The 19270-nt window shown below is 42.4% G+C and overlaps 1 protein-coding gene across 1 annotated transcript in view; it reads left to right on the forward strand.

Annotated features, from left to right (window-relative positions):
- SPIDR (scaffold protein involved in DNA repair) overlaps positions 1 to 19270 on the forward strand; it is a 330382-nt gene that overhangs the window by 126913 nt on the left and 184199 nt on the right. Inside the window, exon 8 of the mRNA XM_030553056.1 lies at positions 2388 to 2607. Within this exon, the coding sequence (XP_030408916.1) occupies positions 2388 to 2607 (220 nt within the window). The remainder of the gene's footprint in view (positions 1 to 2387; positions 2608 to 19270) is intronic.

Consider the following 19270-nt stretch of genomic DNA (forward strand, 5'->3'; position numbering starts at 1 on the left):
GAGAAAATAAGGAAGTGTTATTTACATCTTATAATACAAGAACAAGGGCCCACCAAATGAAATTAATAGGTAGCAGGCAATCACAAAATATTTTTTCATGCAACATACTGTCAGCCTCTGGAACTTCTTGTCAGATGGTGTTGTGAAGGCCAATACTATAACTGGGTACAAAAAGGAGCTAGATAGATTCATGGAAGATGGGTCCATGAATGGCAATTAGCCAGAATGGTCAGGAATGGTGAGCCTAGCCTCTGTTTGCCAGAAGCTGGGATTTGGTAACAGGTCATGGATCACTTGATGATAACCTGTCTGTTCATTCCCTTTGGGGCACTTGCCGTTGGCCACTGTCAGAGGACAGGATACTGGGCTTGATGGACCTTTGGTCTGACCCAGTATGGCCGTTCTTATGTTCTTAAGTTGGGAGAGCATATCTACTGTGGTCCCACAGAGGTCAGTTCTGGGTCTGGTACTGTTTAATATTTTCACTAATCATTTGAATAATAGATTAGAGAGTATGCTTATAAAATTTGCAGATGACACCAAGCTGGGAGGGGTTGCAAGCATTTTGGAGGACAGAATTAGCATGCAAAATTACCTTGACAAATTGGAGAATTGGTCTGAACTCAACAAGATTAAATTAAATAAAGACAAGTGTACTTAGGAAGGTAAAATCAAATGCACAAATACAAAATGGGGTATAACTGGCTAGATGTTAGTACTGCTGAAAAGGATCTGGGGGTTGTAGTGGATCACAAACGGAATGAGTCATCAATTTAATGCAGCTGCAAAAAAGACTAATATGAACACGAGTGTTGTATGTGATACACAGGAGGTAAATGTCCTGCTGTACTTGGCACTGGTGATGTCCCAACTAGAGTATTTCATCCAATTCTTGGCACAACGCTTTAGGAAGGATATGTTCAACTTGGAAAGAGTCCAGAGGAGAGCAATAAAAATTATAAAAGGTATAGAAAACATGACTTATGGGGAAAGGTTGAAAAACTGGGCACGTTTAATCTTGAGAGAGAAGAAGACTGAGGGGTGATCTAATAAGTTTTCCAGTATCTTAAGGGCTGTTAGAGGATAGTGATCAATTGCTCTCTATGTCCAGTGAAGGTGGGACAAGAAGTAATGGGCTTAACTGCAGCAAGAGAGATTTAGGTTAGGTGTTAGGAAAACTTTCTAACTATAAGGGTATTTAAACTACCAAGGGATGTCCTCGAGTCCCCACCATTGGAAGCGTTGAAAAACAAGTTGGACAAACACCTGTCAGGGATGGTTTAGGTTTACTTGGTCCTTCCACAATGCAGGGAGCTGGGCTTGATGACTTCTTGAGATACCTTCCAGCCCTTCATTTCTATGATTCTATTAATATAAAATAAAAAAAAAATGAAACAAAAAGTTGAAATCAGAACAAAACATTACAGTTGTCCTGAAACATGAAAAATGATAATCTTATCCTTTTATTTAATTTTATCCAATATCATAGCCATCAACTTCACAGTGACATTGTCTTGAATGTGTAAACAATAATGGTGTATATCATCAGCAACTTCATGGGTGTCAAATTGGCACTTCCGTAGCATAAGAGTTGTGCAACTAAGGAAAGTATCTGCCTGGTGGGGCTTTTGAGATGCTGCACACTTGGAGTTCTAGCACACCTTCTGTGGATGCAGAAGACCCTAAACAATGTTGCTGCAGGGGACTCTGCAGTGCCTCTCTACATTACAGTGAAAGAATATGGGATGTGGCAGAAAGTATCCAAGCAATTCTCCTTTTGTCTGTATGATTTGCCTACTGTCGTTGTGTATGGGGTATGCAGAGGGCCCAGGTGCTATTAAGGGCTATGGACCGTATTAGGTGGCAGGAGATTGGGTGCACAACAACTGTATGCCTAGCTACCCCATTGCAGGGGAAGATTCCCATCACTTGTACGATTCCTCCTTATTCTAACTGCACAGACAAGACCGTATTTGGCCATAAAAAAGGACAAAAGAAGCGAGGAATTGAAAATTAGGCAACATTAAAAGACAGTTGGTGGCATATTGACAGCTTCAAAAATAGTGTTGGGTTTGTCTTTTTTAAATGGTGTATGGTACTGTGATCAGTATTTGGAACACAGAGAGACTTTCATGCTTTGTTCAGTTCATGACACCTATATAGAATATGTTTTGTGACCATGTCGTTTTTAACACAGCAGGTTCATAGCCTGGTGGTGTATTATTTCACTTTGTTTGTTTAACATGGCCAAACAGTTTTGACTGCTTTGTCAAAAGAAATGAGAGGAGTCTGGAAATGGGATGTGAATCTGTGTGCCACTACTCTGGTCTGCAGGACACGTCTTCCTAACTTTTTATTTTGTTTTTGTCACTTTGCTTACTTTCCAGGAGGCAAATCTGGTGTATTAATTGTGAAGATCTTGGAGGTGCATGAGGAGTGCACTATACAAGTTGCTCTCTGCCAGCATTTGGGACAGCTGTCTACTGACAGCTCCTCTGAAGATGTTGTCGTTGATACTGAGCCCAGAGTCAAAGTTCTCTTTACAAAGGAAACAGCAGCTCACCTCAAGGGAGGCCCACAGGATATTGTCCACATCTATCCTCCCTGGTAAGTACAATACGTTGGTTGCACCGGCCATAGTGTTAAAATATAAGGTATTTTTATCAGACTGTTCATCACATTATTATAGAAAAGGCTTGAGAGAGTCAGGCCCTGTGTCTTTTGGTGGCTTGTGAGAATTTCTGACAGACACATTAATGCAGGGGTAGGCAACCTATGGCATGCGTTCCGAAGGCGGCACACGAGCTGATTTTCAGTAGCCAAAGCCTCCTCGTGCCTGTCAACTTTGCCCCCTGCTCCGGGCAAGCTCCATGCAGCAGTGAGGAGGAGCCGGAGCTGCCACCACAAGAGGAGCTGGAGCAGGGAGTGGATTTGGCCAGGCAGTAATGGTGCTTCCGGCCGCTACACTGCTGCCTGCAGTGCTGCTCTGCTGCTGCCAGGAACTCTGGGATATATCCAGAGGTCTTCTGGGACCTGAGTCAATCTGGGACTGTGTGCACACAGGAAATCAATAGGCCTTGGACCCTAGGTGCCAGCTTAACACTGACTCAGACCCTCCAGCCCTGCAGGGTCCTGGGATGCAAGGGCGGGTCAGGTACCAGCACTCGAAGAAGAAATGGTGGTTACTTACTGGTAACTGGAAGTTCTTTTCAATTTGTGGTCCCTATCTGTGTTCCACTACCTGCCCTCCATTCCCTCTTCTCTGTACCTCTCTGGATTTACATTAAGAGGAGGAATTGGAGAGGTGTCATCCTGCATGCCTCTTATGCACAAGGAGATCCACTGAGCATGTGCAGGCCAATGGAACCTGCTTGTTATAATTTCTGGACTCAAGCACATGGTGCATATGTGTACCCACGTGTGGAATAGAGATAAGGACTACACAACTTGAAGAACTTGAAATAGATGTAACCTCTATTTATGCATAGTCATTTGGAAACCAACACAGAAAAAAGCAGATCTTTTACAAGCTCCTTAAGCCCTGAGCAGTCACAGAACCTCCACAGTGTTCTTCATATTGGCAAAAGATCATCTTATGAAGTTGGAATATTTATGCATTGGGCATTTCAGAGTTGTTAGAGCTGCTCTCATAATTTCTGTTGTAAGGGCTTATTTATAAAGACTGGTGAATAGTGGCAAAGTTCCGTGATATCTGATATGCAGTCCCATTTTACCTCATTTTGGTAGTATTTTGATGCCAAATTGTCTGTCTTCCTCACTCAGCCAAATGTTAAATGAAATTGGCCTGGATGTTGTTAAAATAAACATTTTTCTTGTTTTTAAACAAGGTTATAATTTCGAAGTTGTAATTTTACGTAAGTTTGAAACTTGTCTTATATTTAGTGGATGTTTCCTCCACTACACTTAAAAAATTATGCAGGAGTGGGGGTTATTTGGTTAAACCGTTACATAAGAGTAACAAAATATCCTCCTCTACCTTTGGATTGAATAAACATAAACATAAAAACCTGTTCATATCATATCAAATCAATGTCTCTTCCAAAGATAATGGGACAAATATATCCCTGATGTAAATCCACTGAAGTCAATGGAATTATGCCGTGGATTAGTTTGACCCAATATGTTATGAACTGAATATCTTTTGTTACTGTGTTACAATATTTATGGCTACTAACATAAGAAAATGTAAAACAAAAAGTGATTTTTTTTTCAAGCTCAGAATAGAGTACTCAATGTTTATTTTTTAAGTCACAGTCTAAAGTGTTGGACTCGAGACTTTACATGATCCTTTTAAGCTTGGTACAAAATCATATACATTAGATAAAATGAAGCTTTGAATAGTGTAAGATTCACTTCTATAACATTAATAAATGATTCCATCACATCAGCATTATGATTCAGCATTTCAGACTTTCCTAGTTAGAAAATAGGAATCAATAGGACTGTGGATGTGGACAGAAGTACGTACAAGTCTACAATGAGTGTAACTTGTCGTAATGAAATACAGCTGTGGCCTTTAAAGGAAAGCTGGCAGAAATTCATTTTCTAAAATAAAGCTATTTTTTAACATGTGAACAGGTGAAAAAAGCATCTGAAAACACCAAAATGCTGAATTAGAACTTCTATTTTTTTTAAAATGAGCTTATTTACAAATTTATTTTATTTATATCCTCAATCAGAAACAAAGGAAACTGAATAAGAAAATAAGATGTTAAAATAAGGGTTGAGGTTTGACTTATATCAACAAAAAAAGTCGTGGTAAAGGCCACTACCTCATCCTTCAATCACCCTGGTATACTTGGGACACATGGCACAGTATGTAAGATCATCCACTCTTTTGAGGTGCTTGCAGTGTGATGCAGAATGGGATGAGTTAAGAGAGGCCTGCTTCTGTTGGTGTAAGATGAATCTGTAGGGCAACACTTTCAAATATGTTCTTGAAATTACTCTCCAGAGTTTTGCACTGAATCTTTGTGCTCACAAATTGATCAACTGAGCATGTGAATAAGGTCATTAGACATACAAGTGCTGATTTGTGCATGCGCAGGACTTACATGCACAATTTAGGAGCCAGCATTTAAAGACTTTGCTCTTCGCATTATCTACAGTTTCAGAGGATGAGTTTGCATGTGGACATTTGTTGAGCACAAATCACAACTTGACATAAAAAGGCAAAAATGTTGCATAAGCAAATGGGTCCTGTAGAAAATATGCATGCATATTTTTGGAAGCATGTTTGGATTTGTCCCTAAACACTTATATACAGAATCCTGTGTTACTGTAACATTAAGACAAATACTAATTTTACTAAAAATTATTCCTTAGTCACATGAACGATCTTTTTATGAGTACTCTGACTGATGCAAAGTAACTTCACGTGTGAAAGAGAATGTGTAGGATCGGACACTGTTTGCTCCAATCACTGGATCAGTTTTCTTCACCTAATTAATGTTTCATACATTGTGTTAAACTTAAAATGTGTATTTACAATCCTCACTGAAGGGAATTTATTTTACTGAGAATTACTACTGTCTGCAGGGAAACAAAACCTTACAAGGCAGATGTGATCAGTCTTTGTTCCATTGGCACTGCTCAGCAGGGAGAAGGGAGTGAAGAGAAGCACAGGATTTAGTCCATTGCCAATGATGAAAATTTAAGTGAATACTTACTAGAATTATACAAACCTTTGTTTTTAGCATTAGATATTTTTAATGACTGGATTGACAGAACGATTGAAAAAGTATTTAATTTTTATCATCATGACTTTTATCCAAGTTGCATGACATACTCCCAGCCAAAATGTAAAAGGAGACCATCTCAAGGCAAAAACTCCAGAGTTCTGCTGCTGCTTGATCATTATGTGGCCACAGCTTGCCATCTGTAAAAGGGATATAGTTATAACTTACCTACCTAGCTGGAAACCTTGTCTTACAGTATCTCCATCACACCTGGGTTCCCCTTTTCTTGATGGCTACCAGGGGCAATTCAGATTTTTTTGTCATTAAGCTCTGGACTATAAGATGTTTCTTCTATTTCCTGCTAGAAGTTCTGCCTGCAACAGTAAAAGCTACTTTTGCCTATTCAGGTAGAAGTTTTTGGAGTAGGGAGAAGAGGCACACTGAACATTAATTGTAATTGTTAGTTCGTCCTGTATATTATGAATTTCTGAAGTTCAAACCAAAAAGGATTTTCTCTGGAGATGACTCACAGGAAATATATCGTTTACCTGAAGTGTGTCAGTTGGCTTGTTCTAAACAGGCAGAAAAAAAACAGAAGTTGTCTAATTTGTAAGATGTCTCAGTCCTGAGACTGAAGGAGACTTTTGTCAATTCTGGTCTTAGTCCAAAAATCCTTGCATGTTCAGAGAGTACTGGCTGTAGGAGGCATGGGTAGGGAGACAATAGCCAATGTTTGTTTTCTTATAGAGCCAATGCAGCATGTAGGGAAAGCATCAATCTTAATAAAACTTGGCAAGAAAAGGGATCCCAGAATGTTCCCCCCAACTTGATTTCATAGTTGTTGTAAGTTCAGATATATCTACTGCTTCCTCAACATACGTTTGAAGGGGAAAATATGGTTCTAACTTCACTTTTCCTGTTCAAGTGGGTACACTCTTTGTTAGACAGGAGGAAGACGTTTTGCCCATGTCACTGTTTTCCAGACAAGGAGGCTTTTAAAAAAAAAATGCTATCACAAAATACCTCAGCCTGTTTGATAATGATAAAGTAGCAGCTTGGGCTAGCTCTGTTAATGAAATACAGGAACAGCATGTTCCCCAGTTTGGTGCTGTCTAACAGGAAAAGAACTCTATCATTTGCACTCTCCTGTTCCTCATAAACTTTTTTTTAAATCATAAAAAAAATAAGGAAGAAATATCTTTGGCAAAACTTCAGTTCCTCTACGTGCTCCAGTGATAAAGGCAAGCTCTCTGAATCAGAGGTGATCAGTCAGACCAGGATCAACAAGAGAGAGTGTTTTCCGACAGAGCTCTTTGATACAATGTATACATTAAAGAAATTATCGATATAATAGACATTCAACCAGACAAAGAGGAGGAAAAGAAATCAACAGGCAAATCCCCACTATCAAAAAAGGAGTGAGCACTGTCTTTACATTCTTCCTTTGAAGATGTTATAATAGCAGAGTGGAAGAACCCTGATAAGGGAAAGGAGGCTCAACCAGCAGATAAAATTCTACAAAATTCCAAAGCCAGCGTGGTGACTATTTCTAAAGTAGATATGGCAGTAGCCTCAAAGCCAAAGATATGATCTTACCATCTGTAGGTGATTACTTTCTCAAGATCATGCAGTTAGGAAAAGTGAAGCCATCTTAAGGAGAAACTGAAACAGCTGCAGCCTTCTGAAAAGCATTATCATCTCCAACATATTTCGTTAAAACAGCCTGCATGTCCTGTTGCATTTACTTAAAAAAAAAACAAAAAAAAACCTGTCCTTAAAATCAGAACGATTTTTTCCATCTATTCTCAGGCCTGGTCGACACTACAAAGTTAAGTCCTCATAAGCCACCATGTGTAGACCTAGTTGTGCATGTGTGTGTGTCTTCATTTGTCTCCTACAAGCTCTCCATTATACTTACATAGTAACACCACCTCCCCAAGTGGCATTGAGTTATGGTCAATGTATTAAGGTTGACACAGTGCAAATGTAAATGCTCTGTTACCGATGTTGACGCTAACAGTCCTCCAGCATCTCTCCCACAGTGCCTGAAATTGACCACTCTAGTCACAGTTGTGAACTCCACAATCCAGGGGTTATACAGACCAGAAGATCTCTCCACCTTTAAAGCCCTGCAAATTTTTGAAGTGCTTTTTCCTGATTTGTCCAGATTGGCAAGCACACCTAGCTTGTCTCCACAGTTATGTGCAACTGTCCAGCTGACCGTGTTGGCTACACAAATCCAGACACACATCGGCTTGGAGCAGACAGAAGATTTTGGATCTTCTGGGCTGTGGGGAGAAGAGGCTGTACAAGCACAGCTACGGACTAACCACAGAAATTTGGACATATACATGCAAACTGCATGGGCAGCCGCAGGAGAAGGTGTATGACGGGGATCAGCAGCAGTGCTGTGTGAAAACAAAGGAACTGAGACAGGCATACCAGAAGGCCAGGGAGGCCAACAGTTGATCCACTGCCGAGCCACAGGCCTGCTGCTTTTACTAAGACCTGAATGCCACACTTGACAGAGACCCCACCACCACTTTGCACACCCCCATGCATATCTCGGAGGAGGCAGAGTCACAGGCCCCTGGTATGAACAGTGAGGCTGAGTAGGAGGAAGAGGATGGGGCACATACGAGCTAGGACCTGATTGAGAATCTACCACAGTCCAGTCAGTTCTGGCAGTCGAGCATGGGCAAGCCCAATGCAGGCAAAGGAGCCTTGGATAAGTGTGTTTATTTCCTATTACAGTGATGGCATCCCTAACTTAGAGGACACAGCTATCGACTTGTCATTTATTTACTCGTACTATAAAAGGTAGCTGTAGAACAGGGAGAGAACATAAGAGTGGCCATACTGGATCAGAGCAAAGGTACAGCTAGCTCAGTATCCTGTCTTCCGACACTGGCCAATGCCAGGTGCCCCAGTTTGAATGAACAGAACAGATAATCATCACGTGATCCATCCCCTGTCACCCAATCCCAGTTTCTGGCAAACAGAAGCTAGGGACATCATCCCTGCCCATCTTGGCTAATAGCCATTGATGGACCTATCCTCCATGAATGTATCTAGTTCTTTTTTTGAATCCAGTTATAGTCTTGGCCTTCACAACATCCTCTGGCAAGGAGTTCCACAGGTTGACTGTGTGAAGAAATACTTCCTTTTGTTTGTTTTAAACCTGCTGCCTATTAATTTCATTGGTGACCCCTAGGTCTTGTATTAGGAGAAGGAGTAAATAACACTTTATTTACTTTCTCCACACCAGTCATGATTTTGTAGACCTCTGTCATACCACACCCCCAGTCATGTCTTTTCCAAGCTGAAAAGTCCTAATGTTGTTAATCCCTCCTTATATGGCAGCCATTCCATACCCCTAATAATTTTGATGCCCTTTTCTGAACCTTTTTCAATTCCAATATCTTTTTTGAGATGGGGTGACCACATCTGCCTGGAGTATTCAAGATGTGGGCGTGCCAGGGATTTATACAGAGGCAATATGATATTTTCTGCCTTCTTATTTATCCCTTTCTTAATGATGCCTAACATTCTGTTTGCTTTTTTGGCTGCTGCTGCACTTTGAGTGGATGTTTTTAGAGAACTATCCACAATGACTCCAAGATCTCTTTTTTGAGTGGTAACAGCTAATTTAGACCCCATTATTTTATATGTATAGTTGGGATTATGCTTTCCAATGTGCATTGCTTTGCATTTATCAACATTGAATTTCATCGGCCATTTTGTTGACCAGTCACCCAGTTTTGTGAGATTCTTTTGTAGCTCTTCCCAGTCTGCCTGGGACTTAACTGTCTTGAGTAGCTTTGTATCATCTGCAGATTTTGCCACCTCACTGTTTACCCCTTTTTCCAGATCATTTATGAATATGTTGATTAGGACTGGTCCCAGTACAAACTCCTGGAGGACACCAGTATTTTTACCTCTCTCCATTCTGAAAACTGACCATTTATTCCTACCCTTTGTTTCCTATCTTTTAACCAGTTACCAGTCCATGAGAGGACCTTTCCTTTTATCCCATGATAACTTACTTTGCTTAAGAGCCTTTGGTAAAGGACCTTGCCAAAGGCTTTCTGAAAATCTAAGTACACTATGTCCACTGAATACCCCTTGTCCACATGCTTGTTGACTCCCACAAAGAATTCTAGTAGATTGGTGAGGCATGATTTCCCTTTACAAAAAGCATGTTGACTCTTCCCCAACAAATTATTTTCACTTATGTGTCTGACAATTTTGTTCTTTACTATAGTTTCAACCAGTTTGCCTGGTACTGTAATTGCTGGGATCACCTCTGGAGCCCTTTTTAAAAATTGGCATCACATTAGCTATCTTCCAGTCATTTGGTACAGAAGCTGATTTAAATGGTAGGTAACAAACTACAGTTATTAGTTCTGCAATTTCACGTGTGAGTTCCTTCAGAACTCTTTGGTGAATACCATCTGGTCCTGGTGACTTATTACTGTTTAGTTTATCAGTTTGTTCCAAAACCTCCTCTAATGACACCTCAATCTAGGACAGTTCCTCAGATTTGTCACCTAAAAAGAATGGCTCAGGTTTGGGAATCTCCCTCACACCCTCAGCCATGAAGACCAATGCAAATAATTCCTTTAGTTTCTCCGCGGTGGCCTTATCATCCTTGAGTGCTCCTTTAGCATCTTGATTGTCCAATGGCCCACTGGTTATTTAGTAGGCTTCCTGCTTCTGATGTACTTAAAAAAATATATATATTGTTGTTACTTTTTCAGTTTTTGGCTAGTTGTTCTTCAGATTCTTTGAGGTAGAGTCATTATCTGCTTTTCATTTCCCTGACAGTTAGGCAGGGGGACCATATGGAATAGTTGGTCTGTGTACACAGGGATGTCCCTTAAATCCTCCTGAGAGATCTTGACAAAACTTCCCTGGAGGCACTCTGCAGTCCTTTCTCAAAGGTTTATAGGAATGGCAGCCTTATTCCTTCTTCTGAAGTAGGACACTTTCCAATGCCTTTTGGTGATCACTTTGGCAGGTACCATTGCAGTACACAGGCTAGCAGCATATGGGCGCAGGCAGCTTTGGGACATCAGCTGAAGCTGTGCTTTTTGTGCCTTTGTTACCATCAGGAGTGAGATATCAGTTAAAATCACTACTGACTGTGGAAAATGGTGGCAGTATTTAGTGCCATTGCTCTAAACTCTTTGGTTTATGTAACTGAACATCTCTCTCACTCCTGTCAGCCCATACTCACTATGGTTGGTGCGGTGAGTGTTGCTGTGCACAAGCACTCTGAAGCAGAAGTGTCAGTAAACCTGTCGTCTTTACAACTTAAAGGGAGCAAGGGAAGGGAGCTTTGAATCATAACTTTCACTTTCCATTGTGACTGCACTGGCAATGGTATCTCTGTGTGTGCTATCTGTAGCTGCTTCTGTTGTGGCCTTGAGAGGTTCCCACTGCGCACCTGTGGAATGCCTGAGCTAGTTAAGCAAGAGAAAGAAGAGGACGTGGAATGACATTTTCAGTGAGAATCCTGCAAGCCAGTGCTGCATCAGACCATGAACAGGGGGCCTGGAGGATGAATATTTGCAGACTTTATGGAGAAGGATCCTATGGACAGGAGACAGGTCCAGGAGTGAGTCAGAGAAGGAGATGCACCAAGATGTAATGGGGCTTCTGCAGCAGCAAACACAGAAGCTTCAGACTCTTGTGTACCTACAGATTCAATAATCCTGAGCTCACCTCTTTGCTGTCCATGGAGAACAGCAGCATAACATGTCCCTACAATGCCCGGACAATGTTTCCCACAGCATCATGGACCACATCCCTACTCTTACCACTCCACACCAGGTGATGTCAAGGAGAACCACAGCTTAACATACATTGACCTATGAGAGCCACGGTTGATGTACGTGTAGCTAAAATGCACATGAATGTGGGTTCCCCTTCTTTAAGCTTTGTTCCATACATTTATTAAGGTTTTAATGTATTTGCTTTTAACTGGCACATAATTTTTGTCAAATCTGTTTTTTTGTTACTCGGTAAAACTCTCTATTGTTTGGGAAATAATTAATCTTTATTAGTTCCCAGTGTATGCTGCAGAATGGCTGATGGTATTGAAAGTATCCACTTACTTGTGACTGTACGCTTTGACAACTCATAGGATCAGTAACAAACATAGGGTATTAATCATAAATGTGCAGCAAGCAATACAAAAGTAATAGATGCATTGTTGGTGTTATTCCTACATGTGCACCAAGCACCACATAATTCCTAACAGTCCCCCAAACTGCATGATGAGGTAGAGCCTCAACACCACAACACATTACTGTGGCTCACTGTTAGTGCTCTTTCAAAGCCTCCATGTATACTTCCTTGTTGAGCTCTTCTGACCGCCTTTGTATCTGACTGTTCAAACTCAGCAGATAGCCACTCCACCTCTGCTATCAACCCTGGCAACAATTTTTCCCTCTTTGCCTCACAAATATTATGCAGGACACAGCAGGCAGCTATAACCATTGGGATATTTTTCTCATTGAGATCCAATCCTGTGAGTAAACAACACCAGTGCCCCTTCAATCTGCCAAAAGCACTGTCATTCTGCGCCTGCTGAGTCGGTAGTTGAATCTTTCCTTGGTGCTACGGGGGTGGCTGATGTATAGCTTCATGAGCAAGGGGTAGGCTTGGTCCCCCAGGATCATTGTTCGCATTTCAACATCACCAATGGTAATCCACCAGTTGAGGGAAAAAAAAGTCCCTGCTTGTAGCTTTCTGAACCGTCCTGTGTTCTTAAAGATGCAAGCATCATATACCTTCCATGATCAGCCCACATTGATGTTGGTGAAGCATCCTTGGTGATCCATTAATATTAGCATGACCACAGGAGAATAGCCCTTTCTGTTTATGTACTCTGTGACAAGGTGGTCTGGTGCCAAATAGCAATATCTGTGCCATTTATCGCGTTGCCACAGTTTGGGAACGTCATATCTGCAAATCCATCCATTCTGTCCTGAACATTGCCTGGAGTCTCAGTCCTGTGTAGCAGGAGACGATTAATGGCCCTACACATTTGCGTGATAGTGGCCCCACGATACATTTTCCAAAATGATTTCCCATTGACTGGTAGCAATCCAGTGACGCAAGTTTCCACAGTGCGATCACCACCTGCTTTCCCACTGTTAGTGCAGCTCCCATATTGGTGTCCAGGCTCTGGAGGGCTGGGGTGGGCTTGGCACACAGATACAGAAATGTGGCCTTTTATATCCAAAAGTTCTGCAGCCCCTGCTTGTCATGGTAAACCTGCATTACCATGCATTCTTACGGATCAGTGCTCATTTTTCAGGCCGAGAGAAACGAGCACTCCACCAGTTGGAGCTGCTCCACAAATGCTACAAACAATCTTGAATTGGTTCTCAGTTTGTTCCATCTGACCTCCTGGAAACTGTCATGTTCCCCGGAGCTGCTCTTGTGGTTCTGCAAATACCAGAGGATCATGTGTCCTTTGCTTGCAGTGCTCATGATAATTGTGCAGAGCTGTACAGGCTCCAAGCTTCTGTCACAGATGGCAGACAGCAGCACGTCCCATACAGATATCGGGGATTTTTAAAATAGGTATGAAAATTATGGGCTGGAGAATGCATTATGGAGTGGAGAAAGTTGCGTGATGGGAACTTGACCCCTTGCTCCCAGTCACTCCTTCATGACTTGTTTACAGGGCCGGCTTTAGGCCAATTCAACCAATTCCCCTGAATTGGGCCCTGCCCCTAAGAGGGCCCCAAGCCCCAGTAAGGTGTACTGGCAAAAGCCAGTGCGCTGTATCGGGGTGGCCTAGCTTCCCCAGGGGGCAATTTAAAAGGCCTGGGGCTCCCAGCAGGGGCTGGAGCCCCAGGCCCTTTAAATTGCCACCAGAGCACCACTGCTGGAGCCCTGGGGTAGGGCTGTGGGGCTCTGGGGGCTATTTAAAAAGTCCAGGGCTCCCGTCGCTTCTACTGCCCCGGCCCTTTAGAATCATAGATTATTAGGGTTGGAAGGGACCTCAGGTAGCCACCGGAGCCCCACCACTTCCCCAGGGTTCCCGTGGCTATTTAAAGGGCTGGGGTGGTAGAAGAAGGGGAGCTCCAGGCCCTTTAAATAGCCCCTGACCCCCGGGCTGCTGCTGCTACCCTGGTGGGGGAGGGAGGAGGAGGGGGAACTCACCATACAGGATGGGCTGTACCCCCTGTACCTGCACCAGCTGCCCGCAGCCAATCCCTGCTGCACCCCCTGCCTGCACCAGCCCCGCACTCCCTGTCCTGCCTGCACCAGTTCCTGTCTGCAGCCAGCCCTGCACCAGCCCATCTCTAGCCAGCCCCGCACCAGCCTCTGTCTCCAGACAGCCCTGCACCCCCTGCCCTGTCTCCAGCCAACCCCTGCCGCACCCCCCTGCCTGAAGCCAGCTAGTTCTGCACTCCTTTGTCTCCAGCCTTGCCAACCCATGCAACACACCCCCTGTGGCCCTGCCTGAAGCCAGCCAGCCCACCCCACACTCCCTGTCTCCAGCCTGCCCCACACCCCCTGCCCAGCCGGCAGCCAGACCCTACCTCCAGCCCGGTCCCCCGCCACCTCCAGCCAGCCTCATGTCCACTGGTGCCCTGCAGTTCCCAGGAGCAGCTGGGACCCACACATGTGCACCCTAGCACACCCTCAGGGAGTGACGGAGCTCATTTCTAGTTCAGGCTCATCTTTTTAAAAATGAACTTTAGGTAGGGTTAACATACATCTGTATTTTCCCGGACACGTCAGGCTTTTTGGTTCCTAAATCCCCATCTGGGAGGAAAATACGGACGTATGGTAACCCTATTGGTACAAAAAATACATAGTGTGGCAGAACTTTTTATAGGGAACCAGTTGCTAAGAAATGAAAGGCTTTTATTCACTTTTTTTTTTTCAGTCATCCCGACTGGGGCCCCGCCGAAAATGTTCGAATTGGGCCCCGCATTTCCTAAAGCCGGCCCTGCTTGTTTATGCCAAAATTTCCCAAAAGACAGTGTGCTGGATGGTGGCAAGCTCCATGCTGGGATACCTACTCATGGTGCACTGCACTCTGCATGGACACAAGCAGTCCTGCAGAGTATGCACAGCACTGATGCAAGGCACCAAGTATGCATCAGTGTGCAGAAGCGATATAGTAGCTGCAGCGAGCAGTTTCATGACAATACAACTTGTGTCAGCAAAAGTTTGTAGTTTGGACATGACTTCAGAAAGCTATCTGTAGCAAGTGTGGTATCTCTTTCATATCCATTTTGACAGAATAATACTAAGGATTTACCCATTTAAAAAAAATGCGAAGATAAATTCAGTTGTCACACCTCAGAGGAGATTCTTAGCATGTTTTGGTTGGGATCCTATAGATGAAAAAGAAAAAAAAGCTATGGCATAAAGCCCGCTATCTGTACTGTACAGCCATTCAAACATATTGTAAAAAAACTAAACAGATAGTCTTCGGTATTATTTGTGTCCTTTCATTCAAGATGTAAAAGATGAAAATAATTCAAATCCTTTTTAGCCAGACTGATAAATAATATATTTATATTAGGCTTATGCATAGATAGGCAAAATAATATCAGGACAGAGTTAAGAAGGACTTGTGGGTTAAAGATCTTTGACTTTAAGAAAACAGTCTGTAGATTCTACCTGTTCCTCAGTTCAAATAATTGTCACAGCCAGTTGAAGCAGTAGACCTCTGCAAATGCAAATTTCAGATTAAAAAAAAATCCCTCTATAGCAGTCATTGTCACTTGATACAATTCTTTTCAAGAGAATGAACAAATTCAGTTTTTTAACCACCAAACTGATGTATCATAGAAAATAATGCATAAGAGAGAGGCTATCCCTGTAAATTACAGGACAAGAAGTTACCCTATATGGAAATGCTACACTTGCAAGAGAAGAGAGCAGTAGGATGTGTGAGAAGAGGTTGAGAGGAATGGAGTGGATGACGATGAGAAGATGTAGGGCCAATCAGAGGGGGTGGGCAGGAGGGCCTCAAGCTCAAAGAGGACCTTAAATTTAGACACTTGTTAATTTTTTGACATTTGATAAGTTTCGCAGCTTGTTTTTATGGGAAGTACAAAGGTGTACAAGCAGTTCTGCTTGAGCATAATTCAAACTGTATTTTCTCCAGCTGTGGAAACCACACACTAAACCTTGTAGGTGTTGACTGTGCTGAATCATGCAAGGAGGCAATTACTTACTTTGGAACTGTTCAGCACATGTACAATGTCTTCAGTAACAGTCCACAAAGGTGGGAAAATCTGAAGCAATATCTTCCTGTTTCACTGCATGGGATGTCCAAAACTAGATGGTCTGCATGGATTGATGGTGTTCAACCAGTTGTGCAGCATTTGAATTGAGTGAGAAAGGCTTTAAATGAGCTTGAATCTCTCAATTTCACTGTAAAAAGCGACAGAGTCCTGTGGCACCTTTAGACTAATAGACATATTGGATCATAAGCTTTTGTGGGTGAATACCCACTTTGTCAGAAGCATGTGGTGGAAATTCCCAGGGGCAGGTATAAATATGCAGGCAAGAATCAGTCTAGAGATAACGAAGTTAGTTCAATCAGGGAAGATGAGGCCCTCCTCTGGCAGTTGAGGTGTGAACAACAAGGGAGGAGAAACTGCTTTTGTAGTTGGCTAGCCATTTACAGTCAGTCTTTGTTTAATCCTGAGATGATGGTGTCAAATTTGAAAATGAACTAAAGTTCAGCAGTTTCTCTTTGGAGTCTGGTCCTGAAGTTTTTTTGCTGCAGGATGGCTACCTTTAAATCTGCTATTGTGTGTCCAGGGAGGTTGAAATGTTCTCCTACGGGTTTTTGTATATTGCCATTCCTAATATCTGACGATGGATCATGTGGTGTGTCCGAGATGGAAGCTGAAGGCACGAAGGTAGGCATAGCGGTTGGTGGGTTTTCGGTATAGGGTGGCGTTAATGTGACTGTCGCTTATTTGTACCGTGGTGTCTAGAAAGTTTCTCCTCCCTTGGTGTTTGCACCTCATCTGCTAGAAGAAGGCCTCATCCTCCCTGATTGAACTAACCTTGTTATCTCTAGACGGATTCTTGCCTGCATATTTATACCTGCCCCTGGAAATTGCCACCACATGAGTCTGACGAAGTGGGTATTCAGCCATGAAAGCTTATGCTCCAATACGTCTGTTAGTCTGTAAGGTGCCACAGGACTCTTTTGTCGCTTTTCACAGATCCAGACTAACACGGCTAACCCTCTGATACTCAATTTCACTGCACAGGCTTGAACTGAACTTCAGTCTTTTCAGAATCACATGTCCAAATTTGAATGCATTCTGATGTCATCTTTGTGGATGAAGCTACTTACAATGATCCACTAAACTAATCTGGTAATAGACGCATGCAATGCTGCACTTGATGTTGACAGGGATAACATTGAAAGTCTTATCAATGACATTCAACAAATTTGTGAACAATGGGATGCAATCCTAACTGAGTCTAAATTAGTAGCACAGAATATTGGCATTTCATCTGAGTTCTCTACCAATCACAACTTACCTACTGAATCTGATGCCGACCAGCATTTTAGGGTCAGTGTCTTCCTTGTCATCATTGACTCCATTCAATCAGGCCTTACATGTCAATTTGAGTCACTGCAACTATTTTATACCCTTTTTGGGTTTCTTTGGCTCTTCAACAGTCTGAGTAATGAAGACTTACTTTCTGCAGCTGAACAATTTCAGCAACAATACAACAAAGAAATCTCAAAAGATCTAAGTGACGAGGTCATTTTCCTCAAATGAATATATTCCACTAACTTTAAATTGGATTGCAGTCCAAAGGAATTGCTTCAAGAAATACTTGAACTTGGACTCTCTGGGGTGTTTGCTAATATCACAATTGCATTGCATATTTTTGTCAGTTTGCCTGTATCAGTGGCTTCAGGTGAATGCATCTTCAATGTATTGAAGCAGGTAAAGATCTATCACCATTCAACTATGGGACAAGAGTGTTTGAATGGGTTCGCCATGCTTAATATCAGCTGTGATGTTGCACGAAAACTAGATTTTTCCTCAGTATTTTAGTGCATTTGCACAGAAAAAGGCTAGAAAAGCTTTGTTAAATAATTTTTTTTTTCAAATTATATGTCTCTCTTTTTGGTGCCTTATTTTGTTTTCATGTGTCATTTTTTTATTTTTATTATGGCTAGGGACCTCAAAAGCCTGGGCCTCTCTGGACCTCTGAGAGGGCCTGAGAAGATGAGACAGCCATGCTTCTTGCAGGCATGTGGAATGGGGAGTTCAGAGGTCTGTAGAAAACGAAAGTACAAGGTTTTGTGTAATACAAGTTTTGAGACATAACCATCCAGTTGTGTAACAGTAACTGTACAGTACTTGAGAGCAATGATGAGCCAAGACATTCCGCTTCATTTGAGCAGTGCATATAGCTATATAGAAGGTTAAAACGAAATGATCTTTATTATGAAATTCTATAGTTAACAGTCCAGCTTTCAGGTGAGTTGGAGAGGTTGGGTATGTCCCAGTAAAGGACCTGTCTGTGAGGCAATAGCCTGGGCCTTTGGTCGTGATTTTTTTAAAAACATTACTTTAATGTGAAAGGGCAGTCTCCAACAACCATAGGTGCTGGCTCAGTGATCTCCTGGCATTATATAATCTCTCCCAAGCTGGTGTTTCAAACCTGATTCTATGTTTCCAGGCCAGTAGAAGCTATGAGTATGGTGGAAGCAGTTTGCTGAGACCCTGGCTGGAGGAAGCACTGTGTATTGTTATATTGCTGAGTTCTAGTGGGAGTCTCAACCCGAAGGATCAGTCTGTTCAGCATGGGACATTTCAATGTTAATAAGAAAGGCAGGGTATACAAGAGGAGAACCTCAATAAATAGAAATGGCATGACTTCTTATAGTCTTATTTAACTCCAGCTATAGCATAAGAACATACAAGAACATAAGAATGGCCATACTGGGTCAGACCAAAGGTCTATCCAGCTCAGTATCCTATCTACCGACAGTGGCCAATGCCAGGTACCCCAGAGGGAGTGAATCTAATAGGTAATGATCAGGTGATCTCTCTCCAGCCATCCATCTCCAGACTGTGACAAACAGAGGCTAGGGACACCATTCCTTACCCATCCTGGCTAATAGCCATTAATGGACTTAACCTCCATAAATTTATCTAGTTGCCTTTTAAACCCTATTATAGTGCTAGCCTTCACAACCTCCTCAGGCAAGGAATTCCACAGGTTGACTGTGTGCTGTGTGAAGAAGAACTTCCTTTTATTTGTTTTAAACCTGCTGCTCATTAATTTCATTTGGTGGCCCCTAGTTCTTATGGGAAAAAGTAAATAACTTTTCCTTATTCACTTTCTCCACAACACTCATGATTTTATATACCTCTATCATATCCCCCCTTAGTCTCCTCTTTTCCAAGGTGAAAAGTCCTAGTCTCTTTTTAATCTCTCCTCATATGGGACCTGTTCCAAACCCCTAATCATATTAGTTACCCTTCTCTGAACCTTTTCTAATGCCAGTATATCTTTTTTGAGATGAGACCACCACATCTGTA

This window comes from Gopherus evgoodei, chromosome 2 (assembly GCF_007399415.2).
Source record: "Gopherus evgoodei ecotype Sinaloan lineage chromosome 2, rGopEvg1_v1.p, whole genome shotgun sequence".
Lineage (NCBI taxonomy): Eukaryota > Metazoa > Chordata > Testudines > Testudinidae > Gopherus > Gopherus evgoodei.